General features: G+C 45.5%; 1 protein-coding gene across 1 annotated transcript in view; it reads left to right on the forward strand.

Moving 5' to 3' along the window:
* Positions 1-1261: 1261 nt before the first annotated feature.
* COL24A1 (collagen type XXIV alpha 1 chain) overlaps positions 1262-15062 on the forward strand; it is a gene marked incomplete at its 3' end in the record, with an annotated part of 230410 nt that continues 216609 nt past the window's right edge. The window contains 2 exon segments of the mRNA XM_034780084.1: positions 1262-1801; positions 12573-12637. Of these exon segments, the coding sequence (XP_034635975.1) occupies positions 1746-1801; positions 12573-12637 (121 nt within the window).

Raw genomic sequence — 15062 nt, forward strand, 5'->3', positions numbered from 1 at the left:
TTGTTACTGAGGCAAGGTAGGAACATTGGAAAAGAAATGAAAAAGACAAGGCAGAAAAGGGTGTCCTCTTTCTTCTGGCATTATAGAGCTTCCAATTTACATCTGTTCTTCATACATTTTCCAGAGGGAGTTTTCTTAGATCCTGGTTTAATTACATTTGAGATGCAAAACCTCCAGCAAACTAATTTTTCTCTATATATCATTTCATCCTCTTTTTTCCCCATTCCCCACATTTTATTTGAGCCTATATCTTTCTGCCAGGACTTTGCTGCTGAACCCCAGCAGGAATCTAAGCAGATGCTAACCATTTAGCTTTATTAAATACATTCATCAGTTTTATGTCTCCCATCCCCTTCATTTTTAGCCTGACGGCACCACTGCTAATCCGTTTGGGTAACATACAAACAGCAGATTGGGGTAAGGACTGAAAAATTCTGGTGTCATTGATTTGCTCCAAAAACAAAATGAAACAAAACCTCCCCTCTTTATTAAATTGGTCATACTTAGAAAGAAGGATTCACTGTATAATGAAAAGGAGACTTGGCAATGTCTCTTTATTAAATGAGTAAATATAAGGTGACAAGGCTGTAGGTAAGTGAGGCTGTCAAGGAGCAGGACAGCGGAGTTTAGCCCAGGGCTTCAGTCAGTGGGCGCTGGAGCAGGACCATGACAAGAAAGGGAAGTGGACTGCTGTTATCCGGGCTACATTCCGCTCCCAGGGACGTAGATGTAAATCAGAGGGGCTCTTAATTACTTCATTGGCCTTACTCTCATTTACCTTGGTGTAGAGCTAAATCTGGCTACCTGAGAGCTTTTGGGAGAAGGAGGGCAAGGGAAGGAGCCGACCAGAAAGGAAGTGTCTGGGGGAGAAAAAGCAGATCAGCAAGAAGGAAGGCGGGAGCAGGGACAGAGAAGATGCTTTAGGAGGCCACCTTTGGACAGATGCATTCGGGAAAGGATCACAAAGGCCGCGCGACTCTCCTGGCCCATCAAGAGGTGCAGGGCTCCCAGGAGAGCCGATGCAGCAGGCGGCTGCTAGAACTTGCAGACAGTGCTGCGGCCGAGAGAGGAGGCGGCGGCAGCTCCCGCCCCAGGCAGGAGCCCCGAGACCGCGTGCGCCCCGCCTCGGGCCAGGCGCGCGCTCTGCGGGGCTCTGCGCGGCTCGGCCCGGGCGGGGGTGAGGCGGGTTTGATGATGTAATCGCAAATCAGGGAGCGGTGAAATTTAACACCGAGCGCGGGCGGGGAGGGTTTGCCTTGGGTCGGCTGGCGGCTCTGCTCCCCAGCCAGAGGCAGGCTGCGCTCAACGCTGCACGCCTGTGCATCGCCACTAGACACCTCGGCCAAGCGCTTTGCAAAGGCTCTGGTAACCTGGGCACCGTTTCTTCACCCCAGCCAAGGATTTCTCCTGCACGTCCCCTCCTGGCCCGCCCCATCCCCGCAGCGGATCGCCGAGTCCAATGCAGGGCTCCGCGGTACTTGCAAAGGCTCCTGTCTGTGAACCACGTGTGAAGCCGAGCGCTCCGCTCTTGTTTATACTGATGCCAGCCTCTCCCTAACTCCTCCGAGAGTGAGACCCCCAAGTCACGCCCCTTCACCATGCGGGGGACGCACTAGGGCTTGCCAAGAGCTCGGAAGGGACCTCTGCTCTGGGGTTGATTTCATGGACAGTACCTGAACCTTGAGCGGTTTGGAGCTGGCTTCTGTTTTCGGTTAGATCTTCGCTGCTCGGACAAATGCAGACAAATGCATTTAGGAGCAAAAAGGACAAGGACTGGAAGCATCTCTCCCACGGCAAAAACGTAAGTAAGAGCCCAGCAGTCAAGGGTATGTGTGTGTTGTGGGGGTGGGAGTGAAGATTGCAGTTCGCTGCACACACAGCGCTCGTCTTGTCAGTGTCTGTGAGCACTGCAGGCAGTTTATTTTGGAGCTACGCGTTCCCCTTGTCTTTGCAATTTGTAAAATGCCCTGTTTAAAAGGCTTTCTGCCAGCGGGTCTACAGACGGTTTATGTTAAAGCAATCAAACCGCGCAGAAGGAAAAGTTTATTGGCACGTTTCCCACTGCCGGCTAAAACAGGCTTCGCGGACTTAGCGACTTCCAGGTCTCCCGCTTCCGAAATGAGTTACGGGATTCACTTATCTTCAAAAACCAACAAAAACCAAACCCCGAACTGCCAACTCCTGGGCTTGCGAGTTCTCCCCTGGAGGGGGGAATTCTGCGCTCCAGGCGTTCTCCCGGGTGGGAGACAGATGAACGGTGCTAGCGTGTCTCTGTTTAGCTTAGTAATGAGAGCACCTTTAAATCGAGGGTAGCAGTTGATGGAGTTTCCCGAGTTATGAATCGAGGGGGTTGGGTCAAGGGGTCGATAAAGAGATGACTGAGTGTGTGTGTTTGTCCGCAGCTTTCTGAGGACACAACAATAGTACAGGAGCTGCTGCTGGGCTAAACCTCCCTGCTGTGAGCCCAGCAGGGGCGGACAGGCTTTGGCTCTGGGGCCGGGGGAGACCGCTCTGGCTGATTGTGTTGTCACTGGTGATCTGCTGCTGATGGAGAGATGGCAATAATGTGAGGAAACTAAGGGGAAGTGGTATTTCGACTTCCTCCCAGCTAGGGCAGACCCTGGCGTTATTTTTAGAATCGAGGATATGCTCAAGTGGCTTTTTTTCTACGCACTTGTAGGGGGAGCTGCTAGTCCTTAGCTGCAGCCCCCCTCGCCTGTTCAGCCTAAGATTGATTACTCGGGCTAGTGGCTATTTAAAGAGTCTGCAGAAATGAATCATTTCGTAATAGCGGTTGTGAAGTCTGCAGCCTCCTAGCGAAGAGCCGGAGGGCGGAAAGTTCCCAGATCAGCAGTTCGCCGCCGCGAAAGGGGAATTGCAAAGACGCCCTCGAATATTTGTATGGAGTTGTATGTGCGGGGAGGGAGGGCAGCCCAAATAAGAGGCGCGCCCCCCCATCTTTACGTGCAAATTATGCCAGAGACCCAGGTGGCAAAAGATAGGTACAAGTGCTTTCTTCTGGTGCATCTTAGTGACAGTCTCTCCGAAGAAAGGGCAGGAGGAGACGGGGCGAGAGGGGGTTAGGCGTTGGGGGCGGAAGTTTTGGGGGGCAGATGCCTGGCTGGGAAGTGTGCGTTATAAACACACCTGTGTGTTGTTTAAACACGTAAGGAGGGGTTGAGATCAAGGCAATGAATCCGATCTGATCACTCCGGCCGGGCGCAGTTTGACTTCGCTCCGTTTCGCCTTCGCAATGGATCGGCGTCCCAGCGAGCCGCCCGCGCGTTCATTTCGTATAGAAACGTCTGTTGGTCTCGTTTCTATAAACAAACACTCCGGCGTGCCTGGTGGTCTCTGGCTCGGTGAGCCGCACGGGCACGGCAATGCGTGTGTGTGTGTGAGGGGGTGTTGAGATTTGCACTTTAAAAAGCCCGAAATCCCCGTTTCACAGCCCGGCGATGGAATGTAAGCTCCGTGTTTGACACGCTCACTCTCGAGGAGCCAGTTCGCTTTGCTTAGGTACGTGTAGCTCAAGTGTGCACCGACTGGGGCAGACGCAACATCGGTGAGCCCTGCTTCGAAATGCCCCACTCCCCGGAGACCCCGTCACCAAGGGGTCCAGGCTCCCTCTCACATTCATCCCCGGACCGGCGAGCTAGACAGGCAGGGGGCTGGGACGGGTTTGATAGTGGGGTGCTGCCGATGGAAATTACTTCCGCACCCCCAGCTCCAGATCCGGCGCACACCGGGTGCTGCTCACATTGTGCGTGCGAGCACTCGGCTGCCCCCCGTGTCCGCTAGGAGCCCTCTGTGCTGCCGGGCAACGCTGATGCGTTCGCTGGGGCTGCCCCCGGGGGAGCAGAGGGGCTGGGCGGCAGGCATGGCGGGGAACAAGGGGACTCTGAGGGAGGAGTGCGCGGCGGAGCTCGGTGCTGCTGCTCCCTGTCACACCTGCGGGGGGGGGCATAGCGGGGCTGGGGAGAGGTATCGAGGGGGTTGGGAAGGCGCAGCGGGAATTGATGGGGGAAGCGGGCTGAGTAGGGGCGCGCAGGGCTCCCCGGGGCAGTGTGTGTGGAGTCCTTGCTTTGCTGGCGGCCCGGTGCAGACCCCCGTTCAGCTCCGGTGCCTTGGAGCACCGCCGAGCCCTCCCGGGCAGCGCTGATGGCTCAGTGGAGTGGGGCTCCCCCCGCACAGACCCTGCCCCTCTGACTGAGGCCCCCCCACAGCCCTGCTCCCCTTCGCCCCGCATCGTGCGACAGCATCAGGTGGACCCCAGCGCGGGGCGAGCAGCACCGAGGGGGAGCAGGGCGCTGTGGGGAGCGTGGTGGGGGAAGCGGAGAACTCCGTGGTTCCCTAGCGCTGAGGTCTTTGATGAGTCCCCCTCCTCCCCCCGTGGTTTGTCATTGCAGAGTTCCTCTAAACTCTGTTCCCCAGCCCCTCATCTCAAGCCCGCTTCTCCACGTGCACCGCCCAAATCCCCCCACCTCTGTTGTCCCCTCATCCCCTTCCCAGCAGCCACTCCCATATCCCCTACAGATTCATAACCCCCAACAGATTATCCCTATGCCCCTGTCCATACCTGCTTTCCTGTAGGTTCTCTACATCCTCCCTTGTCCATCTGTTCCCGCCAGCACCTATACCCCCCAGCCTCATACCCTTTTCCATTCCATGCACAATCCATCCCCACTACTTGCCCCTCCCTATGCCTTCCTAATACCCTACCACATTCTGCTTTTAATGGGAAGCCCAGCCTGGAAGGGGTTATATATTATCAGGACTGAAAGGCTGGGGCCTGTGGGGGACAGCAAAGTTGTGTGGGGTGGGGAACCTGGCGGCAATCCGGGCTGTATGCAAGGGTCTAAGAGGGTGTGTGTGGATTGTGGCTCTGTGGGGGTTGCTGCCTGTCAATGATGACAGCTAGTCCTGTGAATAACTATCAGAGTTGACATATACAGTGTTTATTAAAAACCTGGGAAATTCTCACTAACAAACCAAAACCTTTGCTAACAGCTTAGGTTGCTGAATTACTGAAAATCATGAGGTCAGGCAATCTATATTCAAATGCCTCCTTACTTCCACAACTTTTCTTGCATTTGCAACATATAACTACCACTGTGCACACACCAAATTCCTCTATGTAGCACTAAAACATACAACTTCATGATTTCATACTTTTTCATGTAAAAATAACATTATAGACTTTATCAGTGCACATCATCTGTCAAGTTTATATGTTAACCTAGCTGTGGTCAGAATTAAAGTTGCCTGTAAATCTGAGTGGGCAGCAGAGGCATTTGGTTTGTACATTGTGACTAGTTATATAGTGCAAGTGCAAGGGAGTTTGTTGTGGAGGTGAGGGATCTTTGCATGATGTTTAGCTATTAAGACATATGAATGTAGGTTGCCTTAATTCAGGATCTTCTTGATCTTCAGTGATTGTGTTGGTCAGATTTCCCCTTGAGCAACCTTAAATCTAAGGTAACAGGTTTTTTAATGTGGGATTAAACAAAATTGTAGAGGGATCTTAATGCTAGATAAATTCAAATACATTTGTTAAAGTAGTACAACAGCACAAACTGAAGTTTACCTAATTGTGTCCAAAACTTGTGATGTTCAGCTAGTTTGAGCGCTACACTAATGCAAATAATAAAATAATCATCGTCATCATTTGGTTTAAATTACTTTTGTTTTTTAAAAGTCCAGACACACTGTGCTACAGGATTGTCTCTGGGTTTAAGCTGAAGTAAAGATCCTGCTCTGTATTCTGTCATTTTAAACTCTACCCCTGACAGCTGTTTAAGCATGAGGGGTGCCTGTGTCCCAGGCACTGGCCTAGAACTGCTGCCCACTATTTCTTACTATCTGACCAAATTGCTCCTCCAGCTCCCCTTCCCAAGCCCTGCATTCTCTGAATTAGGCCCTCAGATGGATTCATGGGTAATTCAGGGCTTTGCAAATTGCGTCCAGATGGGGAAAAATCTGAACTATTTGAAATGGGATGGAAGAGTTTGAAAAATCTCATACATTTGTGTAACACAGCAACATGAAAGTAGCAGCGGGGAAGGAGTTTGGCTTCTTGGGAGACTGCTGCTGCTTCTGGGACACTGGGGTTGGTTTGCACATTCCTGGCAGGGGAGCTGTCTTTCCCTGCCCAATAGCCTTGTGTCAGAATCAGTAGCAATCCATCCATTAATAAACTTCATGTATGTCGCCAGCCAGGGAGAAAAGTATTATAGGAAGCTCCGTCTGGCAGGGTTTAAACAACATGACATATTTATCCAAGATAGTTGTGTTTTCTTAAAGGGCAATGAGAGAGAGAGAATGTGTGTGTTGAGGGGGTTTTATCTCAATTAGAAACAACGGGCAGATGAGTACCCTCTAATGTTTGAGAGAACTAAGTGTAATTCAAGAGCCAGATCCTGCTTGCCTTACACACAGAAATAATTTTGGGACGAGTCTTGCTTACTCTCAGAAATAGTCCCATTGACTCCAGTGAGTTTACTTGCATGAGTACAGTTAAGGGTATTTTGTCCCCAGGTTAGCTGAGCAAGTAGAGAGAATAAGCACCTTCTGGGATAATGAACAGGAGTACTTGTGGCATCTTAGAGACTAACACATTTATTTAAGCATAAGCTTTCGTGGGCTACAGCCCACTTCTTCAGATGCATAGAATGGAACATATATTGAGGAGACGTATATACATATACAGAGAGCATGAAAAGGTGAGAGTTGTCTTACCAACTCTGAGAGGCCAATTAAGCAACAGAAAAAGTGATAATGAAGATAGCCCAGTACAGACAGTTTGATAAGAAGTGTGAGAATACTTACATAGGGAGATAGATTCAATGTTTGTAATGGCTCAGCCATTCACAGTCTCTATTCAAGCCTAAGTTGATTGTATCTAGTTTGCATATCAATTCGAGTTCAGCAGTTTCTCGTTGGAGTCTGTTTTTGAAACTTTTCTGTTGCAAAATTACCACCCTCAGGTCTGTTATTGAGTGACCAGATAGGTTAAAGTGTTCTCCTACTGGTTTTTGAATGTTATGATTCCTAATGTCAGATTTGTGTCCACTTATTCTTTTGCGTAGAGACTGTCTGGTTTGGCCATTCTGGGATAAGGAAGTGTTTGTGTTAAGCAAATAAAGGCCTCATGGAAAGTACACAATTTTTTATCATCTAGAAAGCACCTTTTTGAGGGGATGCTGTTAGGTCAAATGTGGTTCCAGTGTTCCCTGTGCAGGGTATGCAGTAATGTACCTGATCGTGCATTTCTTGCACTTCCAGGCTCCGTTTGAGTTCAATTGACAAAACCTTTAATTCTTAAATGTGAACCATATAACTCTATGATACTTTTATTTACTGACTTTTTGCATTTGATTAGCTGCAAGTCCTGAATTGTTGTTTTATTTATATCTTATATTGGTATCACTGTCTATAAAATGAAAAAAACCCTAAATTTATTAGTGAAGAGGAGGATATAGAGGAATACTTTAATGAAAGGCTTTCCTTGGGTAGTCCAAATGGAAGTATTTAAGATACTGTGGATAGCAGAACTGGTTAAAATAAAAAAGAATCAGGTAAAAAATTCACAAAACATTTGTAGTAACTTATTTTCTTTTATTTTTCTCAGTTGTTTTATTCCAAATTTTGTCAACATTCAAAAAAAAAAGTTCTTCTAGGTACATATTACATGTGTTACCTTATGCCAAATCCTATTCACAGTGCACAGCTTGAGTAACTTGGGTGTTCACAGGGGAGTTGTGCAAGCACCGTGGAGGGAGGCATCCTTCCTCCAAATCCATGGTGGAGTAGCAGAACTTCTCTCAGGCCACTACTGTAGTAGTCCTTGTGGCTGTTCTGTTGCAGCACTCTTCTTCAGAGAGGAGAGGAGAGGAATGGTACACTGGCCCCATCTCATCCCTGGCCTGCTGCCCATTCTCTCTCTGTACTTGCAGTGCAATCAGTCTATATGGAGCTATTCTCTGCAGCACGCAGAAGTGTGGACCTCCTGCAAAAGTTCCAGTCATGCTGCCCCCTATTCTTTAGTGTGCAATGGAACCACACCAATTCCATTGGACTCTGGGAGGCCATACTACTATGAACTGGGGATATAGCAGTCTGAGGTGGAAAGAGATTGTGGAGATTTGGACCACTCCATCCGCGTTGGGTGTATGTTTAGCCCCCGTCAATTGATTCTAGGCTTCTTATAATATGGAAGCTGCAGAAGTCATGATAATTGATCACATAGCAATGAATGAAGATCAGGTGCCCTTGCTGGTTCTTTTCGATCTACAAGATGCCCTCAACATCACTGACTGCAAGGTGCCATAGAGTTGCCTGAAGAACCTAGAAGAACACAATGAGGTTGCACTTGGAGAGATCTCAGAGGCGGTAGTGGGCAGATGTCCAGGTCTCACATTCTGTTGCCCCTCTTGTTTAACATGGAGATTGGTCCACAGGGGCAGTTACTGAGGATGTTTGGGTTGCGATATGTTCAGTATGCTGAAGATACCCAACTGTCAATCTTCATTTCATTGAACCAGTCTGATGTGATGGTATGACTTACCAAGTGTCTAATGAACATTGGGAAATAGACCAGGGCTAGCTGACTGAGAGACCAATCATGATAACATTGAGATAATGCTTGTAGGCTGGGAAAAACAACAGAAACAAAACGGAGGAAAATATATCAGCACCTCTTAGTCAGTGAGGTGTGTCTGCAGCTTGTTTAAGGTTCACAACACAAGGATCTTGCTGGATCCCTAACTGCTCCTGGATACTCAAATAACAGCAGTTTCCAAAAATGCTTTTTTTCTCCTCTGTGCTTGGCAAGAATGTTGTTGTGTCCTTTTCTCTCAAGTGTGGACATCACTGTGGGATCCATGCTTTTGTCATCTCATGATTGCATTATGATAGTGCAGAACATGCAGATTTGCTTGTTAAGCAAGCAGCGTTTCACCCTGTTTCACATTACTTCTGTGATCCATGATCTGCACTGGCTAAGAAATTATTTCTAGGTGAAGTCTAAGGTGTTGATGTCAACCTATAAAGCCCCAAATGGTTTGGGTCCCATCACCTTGTACGACTGACTCTTTCCCCATATTACAGCTATTGTTCCAGGCACTCAAGCTAATAGCCCCCTGCTTGAATTGGGTATAACAGCCAGGAGGTGAATGTGAAAGGTCTGTGGCTCACTAATGCACTCTCTGCTTGGTTGATCCAAGCCTGAATTTGGTGACCTGAAACACTCCCCTATTCTCTCAGAGGACTGAGCTGGAGTTGAAGAAGGAAGTTAAGATGGAAGCCATGCTGATGGTTGGAAAGGATGTATGGGAAGTCTGTTAAGATTTAGTATTATGGTAAGATTTGTGTTCATAATGTATGTAATGTGATGAGAGCTTAAAGTAGGAGCAAAAATATAAATTGAAGTCTGTAATGAATGAATTTTAATAATATTTTAATATGTTATAAGGGAGGTAAGGATACTGATAAATTAAAACAGAAAATGCTCTCTCCTACAAAAACAAATTGCCCTGTTTTGTAGGTCTGAAGCTGAAATCTCACAACAGATGCTTTAAAATGACTGGATTTTTTTAAAAAACTAATGTAAATATAATATGTATGTGTGACCCACTCCCATCAGGCATGTCCCCAGGTGGCAGACAGGGGAACATCCTGCAGGTATGTTATGAATATTCAATAAGTAGTCATGAACCAACTGGTGACATTTCCTAGCAGGATGTGGTGGGATAGTTAGTGGTGTGTTGTCTCTATAAAATGCCACTTAGACCCGAGGATGTCAAGGAGAATAAAAACCACCATAAAACAAATCTTGCCAGGGCAAGTGGGGCTCGTCAGCTTTGGCGAGCAGCTCATCTAGAAGGAAAACTCTGATTTCAAACCAAATGTGTCAGGCTTGGACAGCTGATCTGTAAAGCTCATCCAGGCTCATGTGAACAGATGTCCATGTGAAATGTACCCCAGAGGGCTGGGGCATTACCCACAAGCGATATCAATAGGAAAGCTCTCACAATGATTGTGGACAGAAGATGACAGAGGGAAAGACCAAAGACTTGGTACATGGATCAGATATCAGTGGACTTCAGAGAAATCAATCTACACGAGAGCTTGGTATATGATTATGAGTTTTGAAAGAAGGCTATAAAAGTTGCTGACCCAGAATAGGGAAGTAGCAAGAAAGAAGAGACGTGATAATGTATAGCTGCAGTAGTTAAGAACCGATGAACATTCTCGGGACAAGTTTGAGAATCCATCGATCATCAACAGGCTTTGTGGTCTGAGTCATTAAGCCCCTCGTCTCATGCAGAATTTTCACTGAAGTCAAAGGGAACCATGCATGCAAACATCTTTCAGGATTTGGTCCTTGTTTGCTGGTGACTTCTAGTGTAGAATTAGAAAATATTAAATAGCCATTCAAGGGTTTAATCTGCTCATGTGCTAGGCAGCTCCTGAGAGTTGAGAGTGTTTCTTAACTCTGAATGAAGTCATTGATCATTCAGAGCACTGAGCATCACTCAAGCAGTGTGCAAGGAGCTGTCCTTAAATTATGTAAGGAATTAGGGGATGAGTGAGTCCTTAATTTTGCATGTTGGTTTCAGTGTTACAAGGGGTGGATGGGTCTTGAAAATCACTGAAAGATGTGTTACATAATTTATGGATGCCCCTTCAAGACCTCAGGATTGAGCCCTGAAGAATCACTAACTATATATACATTAACAGGAATTCTTCTAGATTAATTTTCATGGATTTCTGGTGACAAGAACCTGTTGTTCCGCTAGCAAACATTTCTATTAACTTTCATTATGGTCTGCATTAATGAAATGAGACTCAAAAGTGACAGCTGCTGAAAGTGTCCTGTATTTAGCAGTAACAAATATTTTCCATCCTACTTTCAACATCTGTATTTTATTCAGGCTTTCAAAAATACTTTCAGTTCTTTACAGGATTTTGATGTTATTTATGAGAGCACTTAATGAACTTACTTGCATGAAGTATTCATCAGTCTTTATTTTTAGCTTATAGGACAGCAATGTAGTGGAAGTCCAATGAGTGAGGTGGACATGTGGTTATATTTGAACGTGGTTTCCACACGTACATTTTACAGGATGATGTTCAGGTTAATTGCTCATCAAGGGAAAGCTCTAGAAAACTATGCAGCAATCCATCTCTGTTATGCACAAAGATAGATGATTGTGGAACTAAATGAAGTTTAAGATATGTTTAGAATGAGTAATACAAAACTCAGTGATAGGCCTAATTCTTAGGTGTGTAAAATAGATTTCTGTATATAGGCTAATAGGCATCTGTCAACATTTGCTTTTGAAATGATGCTGAAGCCCTCTGCAAAGGCAGCTTCATTGGAAGTTTTTCTCCAAACTGGCTTATCCAATGTGCTTCATCTCTGTTGCGGAGAACGCATCTGTAGGAGAGTGAGGCTAGCTACCTCTGTGCTAGCTCTATCTTAATCTCTCTAATATCACTGCCAATAAGGGAGCTAATTAGTTCCAATTTTAATGTGGGCAAACTAGGAACAGGACTAAAAACACCAACCAATTCACATGTCACCAGGGGTGCAATCGGGGGAAATGGTGGTAGTACAAGATCTGCTCACAAAATAAGCGCCACGCATGTGAGTCACCAAAATCAGAAGCTGCTCACAGTAGATTGTGCAAATGTTCAAAATATGAGCATGTGTGCTCTCTGGGTTCTTTGATTCATAGAATTGTAGGTTCCAAGGCCAGAAGGGATCACCATGATCATCTAGTCTGGCTTCCTGGGTAACACAAACCATAGAACTTCCCCAAAATAATTCCTGGCGTATGTTTTTTAGAAAAACATCCCATCTAACTGGATCTTACTTGATCTATTTTTGTTGCTATCTATGCTCATGGGTCACCTGAGAATACAGGAGTGCCCCTCTGAGCATGGAGTTTTATTCCAAAGATGTTCTGTGATTTTTATACCTCTAGGAGAGCATGATATAATTGCTAGTGTTTCTTAGGAGGCAGTGTAACTGGGATCTTGGTCATGCAAGTAGAAAAGAAGGAAGTACAAGACCTACAAAATTATTAGTTACTGCACACCATTTTCATTTCTGGATAAACTGATAGAATATGTGATAAAATGCCCAATGATCATCATGTGTAACAAATTGTCATGTCTTATATTTTCATTACAATAGTATTTTTCTAGAAAGTAGTTTAATATATAATAGCCTCTAAATATGAAACAGATACAATAAAATAATTTCAAAATTAATATAATTGACTCCTATTGACAAGACAATGTAGACTGTATCTACTGGGTATGTGTTGGTTGAAAGGCGAGGACATATATTATCCTTGACCCTTGTGTGAAACTTCCTATTAGCATCAGTGGAAAGTTCTACAATCTGAGAGTACTATGCCTCTGATCCATAACTAAATGAAGTCAATGGGAGTCTTTTTGTTGACTTCAGCTGGCTTTGATTCAGGTCTTCTAAACCCCAGGGAGTTTTAAACTGTTGATTGGTTAAGAATTTTTTCACATTTTAAAATTCTTTTTTCTTTTAGGAAAACCCTCCTTCTTTTTCTTGCGATATGCATAGCTGTGGGTGCCGCACAAATGCCAGCACAAGGTGAGACTTCCTTATAACAGAGTATTTGAATAATCTGCCACGAGGGGGGGGGGGGGAGTAAATGGCTTCTGGTAGTAATGACCTTAAATTCAGCTGTTCAAAAGTTACTAATCCAAATGTCAGATAGAGTACAATGAGATCATAAGTTCAAATTAATCATTTGGAAAAGATGACCTTTTGAAAATAACTCAGATTTTCTGTCTATGAAATTGCTTACATATTTAACCAAAGTCTTTATAAAAGAGAAGTCTTGTACAGTGAAAAGGCTTTGATTGTGTCGTCATTGTAAGTGGGTGTTCTTGGGGGTGGTGAACTCGGGCTGAGTTACCTTTGCACTTCTTAAGACTTTGCAAGAAAACAAGGGTCTGTAATAAGTGCTTAGTCTAGATGGGCATTATTAGGCGAAAAGTGAAATTTGCATGTTAGCTTATTTTTGTATTCAAATAGATATTGGTTAGGAAATAGGGTGGTGTTTTGTTTTGGTCTGCTTGGTGTCCTGGGACTGCCAGATGTGAAGGGTTACATCAGAGACAGCTGAGGAACATGCATCCTAAATTGATGAAAGTTAATGTGTCAGGATGGTAATTTTTGGCTTCCAGTAATAGGTCATGGATAGCACTGAGTGCCTGTCATGTAAATTGCCCTTCACTGTCCAGGCGGCACACAAAATGACTTCACCTTTGAAATAAATGTTCACTCTTGGCTGGTGACTAGACTCACCACAAAGAGAACCAAGCCAAACAACTGGAATACGTTTTAAAGAAAAGGACTGATTCCTGATTATAGTGTGCTGGAGTCTGTAGGGATGAATCAGCAGCTGAGTACCCTCCTCCCCATGTACTTCTTTGCACTGTTACCTATCAGTTGCAATATTTTTCTGTTCTCGTTTTCTTCTTTGTCTTGCATTTTTTGTTCCTGTATGTTTCTTCTTTTCCTTTCTTGTTCTTAATTTTTTCCTCCACTCTTGTTTATTTCTCCCCTGCAGCATGCTATATGCTGCCTGGGATGTTGCTAATTTCCTAGTGCCACTCTCAACTGAGCCAAGTTCTGCAATGGAAGAGAAAGAAAGTTTGGCCTTGCAGACTGAGCCTACAGCCATATATGTACATGGACTGCTCCCATGGCCAGCTACGTTAGGGGCCACCACAGGAACAGGGAGGGAAGGTGGGTGGATTTAAGGAGTCAGCTTCCACTTTTCCTGAAGCAGCAGAAGTGGTAAGAAATAATAGTGATGGGCTTGGCATTATGGAGTGATGGTAGCTCCGCTACAGTGAAGGATGAAGCTGGCTTCCCATTATATATCCAGTTTTCAACCAACCTCTCCAAACTTCTCCAAAAGATACCAAGTTCCCCCAAAATTTCACGTGCCACATATCATCCCCAGGAGGAAATTTTCTGGGAAGATTGGCAAAATATCAGAAAAGGAGTTTTAAAGTTACCGGACTAGCTCCTCAGCTATAGCAGAACAGTGCTCCTATCATTAGGAGGTGCAAATGTGCCCTCTGCTGTGCTTGTAAGCAGCCTGATACCCTGAGGGGCTGCTCTATCAGCTGGGGCTTGTTAGGTGAAGGAATGCCCTGTCTATGCTCCTTGTACAGGAGGGCACTTGTGTAGAAGCTACTATTGCAGCTCTACATTACCCAGAAATGCCACTATGAAGAGGAAATCCTGCACTGGCTGCCTGAGCAGTTTTAGGGCTGCTTTGCCTGGGAAAGATTATTTCGTGGTTGGGAATTGTCTTGTTCCCTTAACTGTTAATTTTCAGATTTTTCAACCTTTGGGCTGGGTCTTAAATCCATGCAGGGACTGAAGATGGCAGGTACAGAGTGTGCTTCATGCTGAACATGTTACACTCTTGCTTTGTGATCTGCCTATAAAACCCTAACTGGCCTTGGACCTGCATACTTCCCACCCTGCTTGTCTCTCTGCCACACTGCCACAGCTAAGATCAGTGGAAGCACTCAAGCTGGCACTCTTTGAGCTTCAGGGAAGGAGTTGTTAGTAGGGCATTTTATCTTGCCATTTATCCACTTGTATAGCCCTCTCAGCCTAGTATTTGAGAACCTTTTGGCTTTGGAACTTGCTTCCCACTTGATCTGAAATCATCCACGTTTATTAATCCCTAGGGCACACTGAAAAGCTTACCTTTTACAAGGGATTTGGGGAAGGGGATTTTGCTGAGGAGCTATCATTAGTTAGTTTTCACACCTTTACTTTGCTGTAAGTACTATCTAATTCAGTGGTTCTCAAACTTTTGTATTGGTGACCCCTTTCACATAGCAAGCCTCTGAGTTTGACCCCCCCTTATAAATTAAAAACCCATTCTTATATATTTAACACCATTATAAATGCTGGAGGTGAAGCAGAGTTTGGGCTGGAGGCTGACATTTCACGACCCCCCCCATGTAATAACTCTGCGACCCCC

Source organism: Trachemys scripta, chromosome 8 (genome assembly GCF_013100865.1).
Source record: "Trachemys scripta elegans isolate TJP31775 chromosome 8, CAS_Tse_1.0, whole genome shotgun sequence".
Lineage (NCBI taxonomy): Eukaryota > Metazoa > Chordata > Testudines > Emydidae > Trachemys > Trachemys scripta.